We start from the raw sequence: 18,733 nt of genomic DNA on the forward strand, positions 1-18,733 counted from the left end.
CAAAATTCTCTAAAGAACGTTATTATATAATGTTAACACATATTACAAAAGCATGTTGATCATTTTTACTTGGAGTCAACAGACAGTTTTAGACCCAAACACAGTAGTAAACCTATAATCATACATGTACACATGCAGTAGAACTCACTGGAGATACAGGCAGCTTTGTATCTCAGCCTGATAATCAATCCCCTGTTAGCTGTTCAGATTTTAGAGGGCAGCAATAGCCACTTTCTTCCTTGGGGACACTGCAGGCTGCAGTATGCAGCCCAGCCCTTCCCTGACTACTGATCAGATGAATGGGACATAGCGGGAGGTCTGCTGGCCACCACCCGTCAAACTGCCCACAAAAACCAACAGCCAGTTCTGCAGATTGGATTTGATCTTCCCCGTGTCGAACTCGAGCACAGAGTTCTTGAAATCTACAGTAATGGAGTTTCTGTTACCTAGCTTTTGTGCAACGGACCATTTCCGCACAAAAAAAGTCAGAAAACAAAACAATGAGTCCATTTAATAACCTCTAAATGTCCGCCGTGATACAGAAGGAAATGGTGGGAAAGCAAGCAACAGATGCAGATATTCTGGCCATAATTTGTGAAGTGTTTGTGGAAATTTTGCAGCTTTTTTTTTTTTTTCTCCATTCAGCTTTAGTACTATATTACACCCAGCAAAACATCATAATATTTACATATACTGTAATAATATTTATATATACACTGAAAAGAAACAGCATTATCTAGGTACTACAAAAAGAGTGGTGGGGGAAAGGGTGCTTAAACATATACAAGATAACCAAATACCTTAGAATGGAAGTTTTAAAGCATCCTTGTATGAGGATAATTCTATCCATATGATGGAGAACAAATCATAGCAAAGTTTGCTTCAGCCTGCTACAGACCCATTTCAACCAAAGCCTAATCTTTTAAGTTCTGAAGTATGACTGAAAGTGCAATTTCTTAATTAYGATTTTTTTTCCCCTAGATCCTGGCCTAGAAAATGGTAAGTTTCTAGAAATTATTTATTTTTGTTTTATCAAACAGAAAATCTGTCAAGACTTTTTGGATTCTTCTAGATTGAAAGAGGATTAAGGAGGAATTAAGAAAAAYGTCTGAAGAATGTTCTTTCTATGTAAGAATATCTTTATTCGTACTTTGGAAACAAGAATTTCGAAAGGTTTCTTCACATCTACCCCACAGAACTTTATTAAGTGAGGATGAAAAAGTACTTGGAACTGCTCTTGGACTTAAAGTTCAGAGATGAGAAGATAAGGTGTGAGATGTACAGATCGCATGGAAAAAGTATCTAGAAATCCTAACCCTCCTCTTCCAATCCCTCGCCCTCTGCTGTCTGAAAAAAAAAAAAAAAACAACAACCCACTTCATCCCCCAAAATAGAAGGAGAAAAGAAGGAACGGGCTTAGAACTGGTATTCTTGGCTTGTAAAGCACAAGAAGAACAACAATGAAGTGTCTTCCTATGGCTAACTTTGAAGTCAGCATATAGCCCTCAACAGCTTTTTAAATTTAGAGATGAAACAAGGGGTCTGAATAATACAAACCTCCTTTTCTGTGGCTATTTTTTAACATTTATGTTCAGCTATTTATAAATTAAATCAACTTTGTTCTAATTTAGCAAAAAGTTTATGCACATGTGCAATATCAAGTTGTATTTCTCGCAACTTTTCAGCAAAGCTCTTAATTTTGATTTTCAATCCACATTAAGCACATGCTTATAGGCTTTGATAAATAGGAACACAGTTTTATGTATGCTTACAAGTAAGCATAGTTAAAAAAAGTTTTGTTGAATATGGTCCTCGGTCAGAAATTATGTATGAATTAAAGGAACAGGAAACTCTTTACCTAAGCTGCTACTCACAGACAATTGCTAGATCCAGTTCAAAGGACCGGGCATACTATAATATCCTCGCATGGCTATATTCAATAATTGATTGTGGCAAATGGTGTTCATGATCAAAGAGACTGCAGTCAGCACAATTCATGTAATGGTTTTCCTGAAGGATGTTTGTTCAGATGTGAAGGCTGGAAATAGTGTATCATTCAATGGATATCAAAAGGAGGGCTCCCCTCAGCCTGCCTGAGGCATGATTCAATTTAATGCTCGAGAAAAAAGAAAACAGAGACAGTGAGCCAGTAACATTTCCTGAAGGAGATCTTCTTTGACAGGCTTGGCAAGAACATTTAATATCTTTTTTTTTTCTATTGTTGTTTTTATTGTCCAGAATCTATACTAGGTCTTTAAGACTGCAAGTCTGCACATGAAGGACAACATAACTTTGAATACTTGCACTGGGGAACAGAGGGATGCATCATGTTACTTGTATTTCATCTGCAGATAATCACCTTGTCTTTTGAAAAACATAGATGTGCACTCATCAGCAGAATTATCTATACATGTGCTGCATTCAAGAACGGCAGTAATACCAACAAATCCTCCATGCACAAGGTAACCTTGGGTTTCTCCAAGAAGTCTGCAGACTGGAACAGCTAATAGCTACAGCCTTGAGTACTCCACAAAATGCAAATGATGAACAGGAGGCCAATTTACATATGGAAATGGAAAAGCAATATAGATTTATAAATAACAATGACAATAAAGAACATCTAATTAGAAGTTATGCACCCTAYGGATATGGGTATGTCTATACTTGGCAAAGCAAAGTAATATAAAAGTACCCAATTCCAGATGCAGTTTGGTTGTGGTAATGCAGACCTTTTATATGGTCTGCTTTATACTATGCTACATACATACATACATCTACTGCCATTACCCAAAGAACTTGTTTAGCTGCGTAGGCACGTGCTGAGATAACAAAAAATATGTAATGTTTTAGGGTGAAAAAGGGGATGTGAAGATGTTACCAAGTGCTTTTCCTTTAGTATTCTCTACTACATAAGTTAAGCAAGTCCCAGGAAAAGTGAGATCAGCTATACACCAGATAGATCATACCTCTGTGGTGGCCTTTGAAACAGGAATTGTGAGCTATCCTCTTCTACAAGTCCGGTGCAGAGCAGATGGAGTTTTTAATGACAAGAATTTGCGGTACTTAAGCAATTCTGAAAATTCTGGCTAACACGTAACAAATTTCTGGGAACTAATCTTTTTGAGAATGTTTTCCAAATAAGTTTGAGACCTTTATTAAGAAGCATTCTGGTAATTAATGACCTCCAAGACATCATCCTGACTTTACAGGACCTTTTCCTAAAGGACAGCATGAAGAATATTACAGTATCAAAGTACCAGAAATGGATGGACTTTAATCCACCTCAGTTTTTTGCTAAATGCTTTTAGTAGTTAGCAGAAGTGTAGCATCTGCTTTCAGAGCAGAACGCAGATGCTAAATTCTGCTATGTTTAACAAAGCTACATTAGAGATTCTTTTAATACGTTATCACACTTCTAGTGGCATCCTGCAGTATAATACAATTTACAGCAGAGAAAGAATATGATCATGATTAAATCTACTGATTAAATAAATTTATCATAATTAGAAAGACAGAATAACTTACATGACTATTAATTAACTAATTCCCTGAAGGAAGAGAATATTTCTATATCCTAAGAGATCTCATTGCTTCTATGGAAGGCTTTACTGTATTTTCAATTAAGTCGGTCTGGTCTGTAAGATACTCTACTTTTAATGCTAAGGCCAATGGCAGCTTGTGTTTTTAAATGTGACTACATCTGCCACTGTTAATTACTGAGGCATCTGACCCCTGTATTGAAAAATAAGAATGCTACGATGACTTTAAAGCATCGAAAAGCTACTTGCCAGAAAACCATTTCCTTGTGCAATACAGCAAGTTTTCTGATCCTAAAAGAGGCTGTATTTAATCATGGCAGACAACGAGAAAAGAATTCTGCAGCAGATCTTAGTAGCAATCTAAACAAAAATATAAACTGTTGGATTCATAAATGGCTACATATGAATTTTGGCACCAGGAGACCTGTAACAGAGTTGTTCAACAGGTGCTTCCTTCCTGAAGCAACAAGTCATGCTGTTTGTAGAAAGAAGACAATATAAGCTGTTCTGAGTCAAACTGAGGTATTAGTCCTATGCCTCTTGTGCCTGAGACTTGCTAGTAATTTTAATTTTTAATGAAAAAAATCAGTGCATTTTGATTTAAAACAGCAAAAGAGAAGAGCATAAAAGAACAGCACATTTTGAAAATGCAAACGTTGAATCATTAGCAATGCCTATGCAGTTGAAAGATCGGGAGTACTCAATGATTTTATTAAGAAAACCTTATACAATTAGATAATAGTAAGTCACTGCTTTAATGCTAATGATAAGAAAAAGAGATTACAAGAAATAACTTTCTTTGAACTCTAATAGGAAAAGGAAATGGAAACAATCACAGACTGGAAAACCCAGAACATATGGGAGAAAAGAGAGAGGGAATCATTACTAGCAGAGACAATAAAATTGAAATGTTTATATAAATACAAATCCCAGAATAAAGCTACCAAACAGGTAAGTACACATAATACAAAAAGGAAGAGACAGCTGTCATTAGCAAAGGTACCAAAGCAGAACTTTACTAGCACAAGTAAAGATACAGTAACACCATGAAGTGTGGCGGCACATTAGCTATATCCAAGATGTCTCTGAGCAAGATGGGATGTAACAAACAAACAAACAAGAAATCCCCAAACAAAAACCAACCACACAGCTAGCCCCGACTCAGCAAGACTTTTACTACCTCGGAAGGTCAAACCCTACCTTAAGAGAGGCAGCAAAATGTAAATTGGTGTAACAGAAGGGAGGACAATATAAAGAAATATGAATAGCTGTTTCTACATCTTCTATGCATAATTTGATCACTTCAGATCATGTAAGAATATAAACACAAAATTAAAGCACTGATCTAATGTTTTCTGTAGTATTTTCTCAATTTAATACAATAACAAAACCAGAAAGTCTGTTGTAGCAACAAAATGCCATTTCAAAGTGCTGTTCTTACTCCATGCTTGCTTGAACTTTACTCCACTTTGTATACATTTAAGTATGTTAACTACTTTTTAATACATATGAAATTGTTATACTTACTACACCCCACCACAGGGCATCTGCATAGCTGCCAAACTCTGTTTCTCCAGAATCATTTACAGCATCTTTTTCAGCCAGGTACACAAAATAAGAGGAAAAAATCAGGCCCAGAAAMCCAATGTACAATGTCGTTATCAGCTCCTGCAAACAGAATCAAAATAAGAACATCATAATGTTGCTGAGAGATTTAAATTACCTGTCACTGATGTTTTTGGAATAAAAATTGGAACAGAGTTAATTTCAGCAATTTATAAACATGGACAGACTGTCAGCTGTGCAAATTAACCAGCATGTACCCAGTTCAATGAGCAGAGTTGACAGTAGCTGATGACTTGGCCCAGTATGCACATTTCAAACACAGTGTCGAACACAACTGCATGTCCATCACTTGCAAATACGATGGATCAACTTTTTGATAATCAGAAATTGGTTGGGTAAATTTTTCAAACAATGTCACATTGAAAACAACTCTGGAACTTAGATATATTTCTTTAGAAATATTCAGACTCACCTTCAAAAGTCTCATCTTCTGTGGTTAAATCCACAGAATTAAATTACAGGCCAGAAGTCTGACAAAACTTAGGTGAACATTTTTATCTTTTAGGAACTTTTTGTCCTTTGAACAGGGTAGGACAAACAGATTTAGATGAAATAAAATGATTGCCTGTCTCCACATTAAATATATTTGACATCAGCAGCATGCCTGCATACATGCTGTTCTGAATGCAAGGACTTTTGCATCGATGATTACGAAGTTCCTCAGAGTACTCCAACTTACTTGTCTGTGTATGAAAACTACTGATCCCAACAGCCTCCACGTCCCACCCTGACGGTCAACATGCAACATTCGCAAAATCTGCAGAAAACGGATGCCCCTGGAATACAATTTTTAAATGAATGAATCAGTGAAGAGGCTAACAATAGAAAGAAAAGAAAACAAAAACAAAGTGGGGAAAGGGAAGTCTGTCTCTTCCAAAGAAAACCTGCTCTAGCTGATCCTGCTTTGAGTGGGGGGGGTTGAACTAGACGATCTCTAGAGGTCCCTTCCAACCTCTATTTCATGATTCTGTGATTCAAAAGACTATTTAAAAGGTGACAGACAATATTTTATGGTAGACTTAGCTCTTCTCTTTTCATCCCATTCTCCCATCTTCCATCCAGTTGTTATTTAGACAGCATGGGGAGGTTGTGCAGAAGGAGATCGGACCTTCAAATACATGGTTGGTAAGGATAACTAAAGGATTCAAGATTTTCGGACACAGACAGTGAATGCTCTAGAAGCAATTCATCAGCTCTTATTTGACCTGCTCACCAGGAGGGGAAACACATACAGAAAAGCTAACTAAAGATGTGAATTCCTCACCTTCGGAATCTAAGTCGTTCATTCAAATTAGTAACAATTTGAGTGGAATGAGTAACAAATTTGAGTGGAATAGTATTTTAAGATATTCTTTTAATGAGAGAATCACTGCAAGCCTAGTGTGCAGAGCACAGTACACTGCCCTGTACTCTCTCATTCAAGAAAATCTAGTAGCTTGATCTTTCTGAGCTCAAGGTAGGTTCAATCAATCAAGAATTCACAATGACTAACCCCAGGCATTTTGAAGTAGCAGCTTGAAAAAAAGTCATAAACATGAAGTACGAAAGAGTAACTATAAAACCAATCCAAGAGACTTAATAAGATTACTCTGTTTCACATCCATATATGATTAGTGATCTGTTTTGTTACATGAACGTCAGAGGAGTGACTGGTTTCCACCTGTAAGAATTGTCATAGGAGACAAAAAAAGAAAAGATAAAACCTTATTCAAACTGACAGCACTATTTTCTTTTATTGAGTATAATTACCTGATAGCTGAGGTTGCAAAGACTTGACCTTTAGAGCCCACACAAAGAACTATCATGGAAGCAACAACTACAATTAAATCTGGAAAATAAAAGTCAATTGCAAAAATGAGTTAGTGGTATCTTTCAATACTTCTGCAAAACTGTTACTAGAACCAATGCTTATATTAAAGCTTTGAATCTTGAAATACGGGGGTTTATATCAAGAGACCTCCAGTGTAACAAATAAGGAAAATATAATTGTATCATATAATAGAAAGGTTAGGATATGTCTGAGATGGCCACATTCTAGATGAGTGACAAGAGTGATATGAGTTACTATAAAACAGCCTCAGCAGACTGGGTTATACATTAGGTATAACCTGCGAGGAATTTTACCAGTTTCTACCTATTATCTCTTCTATTTTCTCTGGTGCTTTAGAAACTGTTTTATTATTGGCAGAGGTTTGGGATTTTATTTCCCAGCAGTCCTTGATTTTATATAATTTCAACTGTCCAGGTCTAAAAGGGCTAGAAAAATTAAAATCAGCACGTGAGTCTCGTTTACATTGTTAGTCATTGCCCTAGGACAGACACTAAATCTCTCTGCCTCAGTCCTAGCTAAATTTTGGAAAGGAATTCCATATTTTGGAAAATAAAAGTTTTTTGCTACATATCTGGGAAAGGTGAACTTTGTTTTGCTTCCCAAACTGAAAGCAATGTGAAGATGCTTCAGAATCTGTACTGCCCTAGGTCTCAAGAGAAATGGATTTGTGGATAGAGTGCAAAGAGGCAGCCAAAGCCATTTTATACTTTCAGTAACATCTGAGATACATTTGCTATTTATATATATATATGCATAGAGAAGCTAAACTGAAGAATTCTATGTTTGTAAAAATACCCAAGTACAACATTTTATAATTTACAGTCAGAAAAATTGTACACCATTTATGAAGAACAGAATCCCCTGCTCAACAACAAATAGTATTGTTGAGGGAGGAAATAACTGTCACAGATCAAAGGCTACTATGCATGTATAACAACAATCCACTTCCCATACAATATAAACAAACTAGAGAAATCAGGTAAGTGCTTCAGGGCACGAGTCCTTACACAACACTTACAATATTGGCTAGCAAAATACAGCTTGATTTGGATGGTTACATTTCTTAAAACAGAAATTGTTAAACTCTGGACAAGCATTCTAAAAAAATAATAATAATAATTATGGGTTGTGACATATACAGAATAAAGGATGCAATTTCTAAGGACACTGATGTCAGTTAGGAAGCCAACTGCACTGAATGTCAGTGGGAGTCAGGTGCCCATTTCCAAATGCATCTTTAAAAATCCTATTTTAAGCTAATAGGTACACACATTACTAACAGCACACCTGTCATGCTCCACCATGTAGTGGGCGGCTAAATTAGGGAGCCAAATAAACTCATATTAAAATATTCAAATGGATGTTGGAAAAAGAGGCCTTTCAGTATCTTTAAAAAATAAAGTTGTAGCTGTTATACAATGTCTGGGATGCTGAGGTCGCAGGAGACAGGACTGTGGTCAGGACTTATTTCTGGCAAAGCTTCAGATCACTTTTGAAATGAAAACACTCTGCTTTTCTGCAAAAGCAAACCAAGCTACATTTGTTTTCAAATGACAGTGCCACAGATTCCTGAAAGGAAATTCAGATGTACATAAATACTAATGACAAGTCTTCTTGCTCTAACTTGGCTACAACTGCTATGGAAATTCCATTTCTCTAAATCTTCCAAGGATGACTTTTACCCAGTGTTTATGACAACTCTGCAAGCCAGGCATACTCACCAATGATCGAAATAGGCTTCCTAGCAAAGCGAAGCCTTCCCCATATTCCAACGTATTTACTGCGGCATCCTGCTGACCATAACCGAACCACATATTCTGTTCCAAAGAATACCACTAATACAATTTCCTAAAAAAACAGACAGGGAACTAGGTTAATTTTTTACTGTACATCTTTCATCTTTTTTCAGACTGTATTAGGCAAAGATAAAATAAAATGGAAAATTTGGAAGGCAAAAAAAAAAGTTAACTATGCTAAAGTGAACTAAAATAACACAGGAAAACTGGTAAGCATAAAGAAATAAAAGATAAAGAGCAAGTTTAAATACTATAATTGCATGCAGTTTGGCTCATCTACACGTGCTAAAACTTAAACCATTCTGCCAATTTACTTGGCCTCTGTAACTCAAACAGAAAGTGTCCTGATGGAGCCAAAGAAAACAAGCAGAGCCTGTGGTCCGCAGATGAGGATTCTGTTAGCTTGTTTCATTTCTCTAAGAGGTGTGCTATGCCTTCCACCTGCAATAGCAGTTGAACCAACCACTTATTTATACTTTTCCAGTCTTCATTTAATCCCACATGGATTAAAGTAACATTTCTGGCACTGTTACTGACATGTCAGCTTCCAGATGCATTGAAAAGATGGGGAGAAATCATGCAAGCCTTTCCTATCAATACCAGGCACTGCTGGTATTGAGCTGTGTGTTCACCACAGACCTACATCAAGGTATGACTTTGGAAATGTGTGCAAAGAGTCATAAATGTCAAAGACATCTGACATCCCTCTTGATCAGAAAAAGGTACAATTATGTCAAACTTGAAGCTTAGATACTCAGATAAACCTTGGTTTTCTAAAGACTGGTTGACCATGGCATCTTCAGCATAGTTTCTTCAAGTATCAAGTAGGTGCAATGCTTCCTTATAAGCCATACTCAATTAATAAGTGGTCACATTCCCTACCAAAGCCAACAGGGAAAACTACTAATTGGAACGGTAACTGCAGCTTGTAACCGAAAACACACGACACATGGAAATTGTAAAGCAGAGAAGCTAATCGTAAGGTATCACAGTTAGAAAGGATAATGCAGATTAAGAGAACAAGCTGCTCATTACATAGTGATTTAATACAAAGAGCAACTGTCGAGAAGATGACATGGTGGCAAATTAACATTTTATCCAGTATTCTCACATTTCTGCAGTATTCACTGCTGTTTTTCATGATAGTAAATGGGACTCAAGATGGCAGCCACACTTATTTTCTAAATTAACTGAAATACTCAAGATGCAACCCTAGCCCAATCAAGACCAATGAGAGTCACACTATCAGCTTCAAAAATGCATGGGACCTTGCCCTGAACAGTCAGCAAAATAACAGGGCTGTAGACAATAAAAGGAGGGGGGGAAACTGTTATGCATCAATTATTTCACTATAATCTTTCTGTGGCTCAAACTCCAGCCTTCTGCTGGCATAATGAACTGCTCACTTCAGGGCGCTGCACTGTTCAAGTGAGACTCTGCGACACTTCTGAAAAGCTGGGAGAACATTAGCCAGGACTTACTTTCTTAGCTTTGACAGTCTCATAATCTGTGCAAGATGACGTCAGATGCAGCCGAAGAGCTGTCACAACTGTTTATAGCCACTGCACTCCAATTAGATTTCCAAGATGTAATGAAACCATCCAGATCCTTGGTTGTTATAAATATGAAACTCAAGCCCTTTGGCCAGCCAGGAATCTCTTCCACAGCTTGCTTCCAAAAGGAACCCTCAGAACCCTTCAGGATTTTTTTACCTGGGGTATTATTAAATATTTCTCAGTGAAATAAAGTGACACTTACAAAATCTAAAGAAAGACCACTTGTAGCAGATACTTTAAGGAAAGATCGTGTCTTATGAAGGAAGCTTCGCATGCAGTGAAATTTCCCCTTTATTCAATTTCATGTAATGCCATTTAGGAACCCGCACTGAATCACGAAGTTAAGAACGCTGCTTCGCATGCAGTTCTGCTAAAATATTAAAACAAAATAAAGCATCAGAGGCTGTCTTTCCTAATCAGGAGATTGTATTCATTCCTAAGCTATATTCAGTAAACTCTAATATCCAAATAACACTTCTGCATGCAGAAGACTAACACATCTTGTTTCACCACTCCTATGAAAGTAACTCCCTCAACAACAGACAACAGCAAACTCGCAGGGAGCAAGAAGTGTCCTTCGTTCCAAATACGTAATTTGAGCAAGTGATGTATGGCCTCACATCATACATGTTGGTAGAGACAATACTGGTGAGATGTCCTCAAAAGCAGATTACCAAAAGCAAAACAAAACAAAATTCTTGAAAGGAAAAGCAAAAAAAACACAGAAAAGTTAATGTTTTAGTGCAAGAAAACAACATACAGTGCTCTGACCAAAAAACTGTGGGCTTGTCAGGATCACAGTTTCATTTTTACAGCAAGAATGTAAAAAGTTGAAAGCCTGGATTGTGCTTCAAAAAAAAGAAAAGTGTGTATTCTCTGGGCAGGACATTTGCATGAGAGTTGTGTGTGTATGTTTTAAAGCCCCGCCATGGTTCATTGGGTAGCAGGAACACTGTCAAGTATGCAAATGTGGGCTGTCCCAAAGACAACRCGACAGACATGCAGTCAATGGTTACTGTCATCCAGTTCTTTGCATGACACGCAGACAAGCTTAGAGAACATTTATTGTTCTATAGACTCCAGTGACTGGAGGGAACGACCAGTCGGCTTACACCAAGACACATTTTTCACTCCTGACGTTTTGATAAAGGCTTATTGACCTAAATGAGACCCAAGTTATTCAGGGAACATCAGGGGTGAAAGTGCACAAGCTGTTCTTCATGGTCATACACAAAACCGCCAGGTATCCATTAGCAACTGGCAAATTCCGCCTCCTCTGCCCGTGGCTGTGTGACAGACAAAAGCGTTTTTAATATCTTGCATTGCATAAGTCTAAAAACTAATCTCTGTGGGGAGAAGGAAGCTGATGAATTTCTGTCAGTACATGTTTATATTAGTGGCCAGACAGTTGCAGACAACAATTAAAAAAAAAAACAACATAGAAAACATTATGCTTACATGAGTTACTGGAATATTCCCTGTATTATCCTTATCAGCAGCTAAACATCAAATTTTGCATAAACTGGAAGGATGGCAACTTGGTCCATAGTTCATTTATGCTGGTGGTAATTAGGGGTAATTCCATTTAATAAAAGGGTTACACTGACAGAAAGCAGCTCTGTCTCACACCTGAGAATTTCAGCAAATCTCAGTTGCGCTACAGATTAATTTGGTCCGCTGTTTCCTAGATACTTTCTCCTAATTGCCTGCCTAACATGTACCTACCAAGTGAACTATATAAAAGTTTCTGTGCTTCTCGAAATGAATCAGCTAGAATGACATGTGGTTTCAGGAAGACTTAAAATAAGTCGATACAGGAAAATGGAAGGATAAAGCGCTGAGCAGACAAAGAAGATGCTTTAAAGAATGAGTGAAACAAGAAACAAAGCAACATTCAGCACAAGGGAAAAATTAAAATACAGAGAAAATAACTGTCTGCAGAACATCGGTTTGGGGGAGATTAGAGCTCAGTAGAAGTTTTCTAGCTTAAAATCACATAGGCACAGAAACTGCATTGTGCAAGGACCCACTCAATCCTTTGCAACTTAATTCTGATCTTTCTACACCAAAATGAAAACAGAAATACTACACTGAGATAAAAAACAGATTATTATACTGCCATGAAAAAGAGTCCTTTGAGATGCACAAGCCACGCGTACAGTCACACTGTGGGCATACAGGAGCCTCCTTGCTTAAGGACACAGACATTCTCCTTTGAATTACTGACTTGTGCATGGCACCCTCACTTCTGCCATCCCTCCTGCTCAGCCCGCAGGCACATGCTTGATGTCATCTTTATTCGCTTTCGGCCACATAATCCCAACACAGTTGAATGCCAAATAAGCTCTAGATGAGAACGTAGAGAAGATGAACATTAGATATACACGTAGACAGCTTTTCTTGAAGAACTCAGTCAGCGTCAGTAAGTCTCCACCTGTGAGTGACTGACCACAAGTAAATTTACAGTGCTTTCAACTCCAAGGAACAATCCTTGCACAGGATTGTTCTACCAAGACAAGGAAATGGGACTGTCATGACAAGCCTTGGGCATTTCCGCTGTAGTGCAGTGCTTGATGAAACTCTAATAGACCTCCAGGTAGCCATTTAGTAGATGTCAAGGACTGAAACATTTCTCATAAAGACCAGTCAAGTATCCTGAATACTCACTGGTACAGGAGTATGGTTACTGAAGGGGAAGCCATCCCAGGAATCACATGATTGGTTTTCAGTGCATCTTCCTACTCATTTTCACAGTTTTGGCATGGAAACAGCAGTTTCTTCAGATCAATCAGTTACTACATAAACAGCTTTTGGAATTGTTTCAAGTGTAATGACAATAGCCATCAAAATATAAAAACCCTCATCAGCCTTCAACAGGTATGACAAAACTTAATCACCTGGCTAACATAAAACTCTTGTCAGCTTCCAAAGAAACATAGGCTCGATCCACATCCTGAAAAGCACATACACGTGCTATCTGTCATTACTTCTGGTATCTCCACAGTTTCCATGCAACAGTGATGGCTTCATAAGCAGCCCACACAGGGAACAAATAGAAGAGGGCACAAAACCCAGCTTTGATGAAAAGCCCAAGAATTARGTCTGATTTACACTGAGGAACTGGATCTGCTATCGGTAAGGGCAGTTTAACTATCCCCCTGAGGAATTTCTGACCTACGAGGTAAAAGAACACCAAAGTCCTTTCCATCAGAGGACAATGGGGAAAAGCTGCTTATAAAAAGGACTGTGCCTGAGTAGAAGGAGGGAAGAGCCTTCTTCAGTTATGTGACAGGAGAGACAGAACCATGGAAACAACAGCCTTAACATCTGGTTTATTGTGCTAATAAAAGCATCTTGGAAAGCCCTTCCTCTACTAATAAGGACTGCCCCCCCCCACTCTAGATAAGAAAAGGTATGATCCAATGTTGAGAGCTATCCAGCATCCACACTGTGGGATGAAATGCATTAGCAGCTCCAAAAGGAAGAGCAGAATCCCTAAACTTAGCTGAAACAGATGAAGTAGATTTGGGGGTTTAATTGTTTTATGCAGTTAGAGAAATTAATGGCTTGGAAAGAAACCCTTGACACTGAATGGATCATGACACTGTAATGGCAGTTATTCAGGAGATAAGGAAATCGTCTCTGGAGGCTAGGAAAGCATTTGCCTAGAGAAAATCTAGCCTGAGGCCTAGCCTGTAGATCTGAAAGGTGTAACTGGTCATGAAGCATCACAAAAGTTGATGCAGCCATTTGGTCTGGAAGGACTAAACAGGGTTATCTGAAACCTGCTTTGAACAAGAAGGTCTTTACTTCTACAGAGTCTAGACTTTTCTCAATTAACTCCAAGAATGTAGGAGTGAAATGCATCTTTTAGGTAATTACCTTGAATTCTAACTTTCTGAAGAAAGGCAAGGTGGTTTGAAGACACTGGAGAACCTATTCTTCCAACTGAACTCTAATCAAGCAGTCATTCTGATATGAGCAGAAAAAACATCCTATTCAGCAGGTACGGTTTGCTACTACTGTTAGTGAACTCAGTGTCAAATAGCAGGATTTGTTGTGGTCCTGTCAAACAAAGCGCATGTATTTCTTTCATGAAAATACCCAAATGTAAATATTAAGTACCTGACAGGGTGAGCAGTACAAACTTGCCATCTTCTCAGAAGAGTAAGATGATGATGGTCATAGTGAACTTTAAAGTTCTGAAAAAATCATTGAGCATCTCTGCATCCAAAGTGAGTCCCCCCAGTCTTTCTTTTCTTGAGATTAAAAATAAATAAATAAAAAGGCTCTATAATACATTCTTTCTCTGTAGTGTTCAGCAGTCTGTTCTTTAGCCCAAAATTTTAATGAGGAGTTTACTTCCTGCCTTTCTTTCTCTGAAGATTTTGGGGAGAAGAATCCTTAAAAAAGACGCTCGGGATAAAGGATGCGGGGCAACAAGAAAGCAAACCATATCACCATATGATTCTGACTGGCTGTTAAAGATCAAGAATCAAAGACGATATACAGCTTATTCCCTATTCTTTAAAGGTGCCTGCTCTTCGAGGGAAGGGAGATAACAAGCACAGGAAAACAGGAGGCACTGATGAGGGGGTTATCTTGAGCCTCTTAAGCACACGTTTGCACCATTAGAATTTCCTGCCATCCCAAAGGTTTACTGGCAATATGACTCCTACTCATCTCTGGCATATTCCAAGTTCTATTATGCTGTCCACATTAGAAGCATCAACCACCACATTATTCCTATGATGACAACCAGGTCTTTCAGATTCTGGCCTCAAGGATGGTAAAGTTCCTATGAATTCCTTTAAACAATGAAAAAAACCTCTCCCCTAACTTTATAGGCATTGCATACCAACCTGCATTACCTTAGCTTAAGGCATTCATGGATCCAGCTTGCAGCCTCAAAGATAACAGCCCTGAGTGCTGCAGAGATTCCTGTGAGCTGATTAGCTCTGATACCTATTTGTAAGGCAAAGCAGTGGAAGACCTCTGCTACAGAGCTTGTGCACCAACAGTAGTCAGCGAGGGTAACCTCCTCTCAATCTACAGCAGCGCTAGTGCACTGAGGACAGTGGGAATGGTTAATTCAGAATTCTTGACAAGGAGGTTTCTGAAGCAGCCAAAAGAGGGGACAGGAGATCAGCTGATGCTAATGCAAAGTGATGAACAGGGCACTTGCTCTCAACCAAGGGGTCTGAAATCACAGGAGCTGGATTGGGCAGGAGAAAAACAGGCTCAGCATCTTCACAAGCAGGGAGTCAGCGTATGCTCTACAGCTATTGTAAGGTCAAAAAGCAGGAATACCTCTCTCTTGCAGAGTGAAAGGCCACACGTATGCTCAGAGAATGGTAGCATGCAAAAAAAGAACCAGTGCAGTCTACGTACTAGTTTGAAGTGAGCTCGAGTCTACTTCACAGAACACTGTTCACCTGACACATCAGGGCTTGCAAAATGCCTCAGGCAGCACTTGTGTATAGCCTGGGCAAGCTATGCAAATTAACAGCATCGAAGGCAACTGTTTCTTCTAATCTCACTCACTTTGTATAGGGAGGTCCCTCTTTGTTCTATTGAGAAAGGCAGGATTTTTTTCCTGAAAGCCGTACTGTGTTCTCTGAGATATACAAAACAGCAAAATCAGATGGCCTAGGCAAACAGGCAAAGATAGACACAAAACTCAATAAAGTAAAAATCCCAGTTTGATGAAGTATCAATCAAAAACAAAAAGGTAAATTGTTTTTCATATATAAACACTTACTGAGCAACAGCAAGTTCCCAAAGCGCTATTTAGGACTGGTAATCTTTTCCCTACTTAGTCTTCTCACTTCCAGAGATCTTACAGGCAACCTTTCCAAGTTCAAAACAGTAATGTTAAGTTTAAAAAAAATGTTTAAAGCCAAAAGATTTAGTGTCTCATGCTGAGCCTTTATTTTAAAAGGCCTTAGGCCTTTTGTGAACAGTCTTTATCTGGCATATTTAGCACCGAATGATTAAACAGGCAATGGAAAACAAACAAAAAAAAAGGTACTAATATCACACTTCTGCCTTCAGAGCCCATAATTAATCCTAAGTTTTTACTGGACATCAGTAAAGTTCCCTTATTAATGTTTTAATGTTTTTAATTAGGATGAAACAATATTTACATAAACCATTCATCTGTTTTAAAAAGGGAAGCTTACTATGAGACAGAATTAGAAAAGTTGATTGTACTGAAGCTTTCCTATTTTCCCTTACCCAGGGCCGAGAGCACAGAACAATAGCACTGGGACCCATAAAGAATACTGCAGGCCTGCAATTTTAGGCTGAGATTTTCCAAAGGCTCCAAGCAACTAAATCCTACTGAATTTCAATAGGAGTTGGGCACCTAACTCCCTTAGGTGCATTTAAAAAGTCTTTACTTGATTTCCGTAGCTCTCTTCTCACTGGAGGTTTCAGCCAAATCCGAACGAAGGCAGTAGAAGTTTTTCCACTGACTACAAAAGGCCTCAGATGTCGCTAGTATAACTTTTGCGCATTAAGGCATGGTCTCAGAGCACTGGTGTATTAGACCAGCTTTCCACACCATCACTCCTGCACAAGTCTCTTCATAATGCAAAGTCTTCTTTAGCTTTTGAGCTTAGTTGCTGATGATATCCACCAAGAATTTGCAGATTAAGCTGGGCTTGCACATTTAGTATACCATGCTTATTTTAGTGTGGAGTTTCTCCCCCTCCATAAAGTATTCTAAAGAACTAGAATTTAAACGCAAAGTATTTGGCAAGAGAGAAAAAGCTTTAACACTCAAACATTAGTCCCAAGATGATAAACATAACTCTTTTCTGTTTATTTCATGAACCTGTTATTCAGGGCTTCATAAAAGTCTCTAGAAGGAATTCATAGAGGGCCCTCCCCTTCAAAGTGAAAAATCTTCTGGCTTCTGTCTAATACAGTATATACTTAATTTTATATCTCACTGAATTCAGAACTATTCACCTACTTAAGTTTAAACACAGTTAAGTGCTTTTGCTGGACTAAAACCACAGTGTGCTCATCATCTTGCAAGACCAGCTGCATAAAGTTTAAATAGAATGCAGTATGTCACTATTTGAATCAAAATCAGAATTTCCCTCTATTTCAACCTATTCATTCAGAAAGCAATGAACATGCACGTTCATATTTATAAATATTTTATTACACGCACACAGAGTTCACAGAGAGGCATACTCATTTGTTAATAAGTACAGTACCCTAAAATGAGCAGAAGGGAACTGCTACAGGCTATAAGAACCAGTCTAAGCCATGAGGCCAATCTTTTTGATGTTACAGAAAACTTTGCATAACACTATTTACACAGTAGTTGCTTTCCCTTAACTGATCATTTTTTATCTTATCAAGTATCTTGTCTTATGCTTTTTATTCAATAACCTTCCACACTCATTTTCAAAAAAGCTAGTTCACAGAGCTAGCGAACAGAGTTTTAAACAAAAATGTATGTCTGCAGAATCATCTGTAGGTGTAAGGCACAAAAGGGGACACATTTTGATTATGAAGTAGAAAATTTAGGAACTAAACTTCTCTCTCTGGGAACTTGCAAGACGGGGACTGTAAGAAAGTAAGCTTTAATGAAATTCCTCCTGCTTTTTTGTTGCTTCTCTCCCTGCCCCACTGAATGGTCACCGGTTGTCCAAGGGTATCTACAAACATTCTCACTCTGCAGTAAACCTGATCTCCAAAGCTCCACCAGCTGAGTGTCTCTCTCCTCCAAAGCTGAAGGCACTGCACGTGCATTACCTCTTAGCCTTAGCAATAGCCCAGCCATTCTGATCCAAGTGTATTTCTAGACTATCCAGAGTTTAAACAAAGGGAAAACACTCCCACCAATGCAGCAATGCCCCTGTTCATTCCAGGGGTAGACAGGAGTTGGGAAGATGGCAAAGATCTGGGACATGAGAGCCTGATTTGCCATTCAGCTATGGATTCCTCCTATAGCTTTTAGCAAACCACATATAATCTTTAACTCACTTCCCAATCAGAGAAACCTACTGCTCGCCCCACCCTTTCCCATATGAACACTCCAGGATGATTAGATAGTGATAGCACCATCAATGGAAGCATAGCTGCATATACACAGAAGTATCAGGAGGCTCCTACATCTAAATCCCAGATTATTTCAACGAACTTTTTCAAAAGCTTGCTCCTGCAGAAGCAGAAACGAGATACACTGTAGAGGAACGCGTTCTGGTGAAACTCTAATTAGTTACCCCCCAAGTGCAGATGACGATGATTCCCTTCCTAACCCTCCCCTCCCTGCAAGAAGAGGGCTATTAAATAGTGCTGTAGATGATGTGGTCTTGTTTCCATATTCTAGACTCTGCTCTCCCATCTTTCTATGCTTTTAGGCTT

At 38.4% G+C, this 18,733-nt stretch overlaps 1 protein-coding gene across 1 annotated transcript in view; it reads right to left on the reverse strand.

Annotated features, from left to right (window-relative positions):
• The window catches only part of KCNQ1 (potassium voltage-gated channel subfamily Q member 1), a 375,825-nt gene that overhangs the window by 270,757 nt on the left and 86,335 nt on the right, over positions 1–18,733 (reverse strand). The window contains exons 4-7 of the mRNA XM_026078855.1: positions 8,718–8,844; positions 6,915–6,993; positions 5,845–5,941; positions 5,067–5,207 (exon numbers count right to left, since the gene is read on the reverse strand). Of these exons, the coding sequence (XP_025934640.1) occupies positions 5,067–5,207; positions 5,845–5,941; positions 6,915–6,993; positions 8,718–8,844 (444 nt within the window). The remainder of the gene's footprint in view (positions 1–5,066; positions 5,208–5,844; positions 5,942–6,914; positions 6,994–8,717; positions 8,845–18,733) is intronic.

The sequence above is a fragment of the Apteryx rowi genome, unplaced genomic scaffold (assembly GCF_003343035.1).
Source record: "Apteryx rowi isolate R43461 unplaced genomic scaffold, aptRow1 scaffold_49, whole genome shotgun sequence".
NCBI classification, from domain to species: domain Eukaryota; kingdom Metazoa; phylum Chordata; class Aves; order Apterygiformes; family Apterygidae; genus Apteryx; species Apteryx rowi.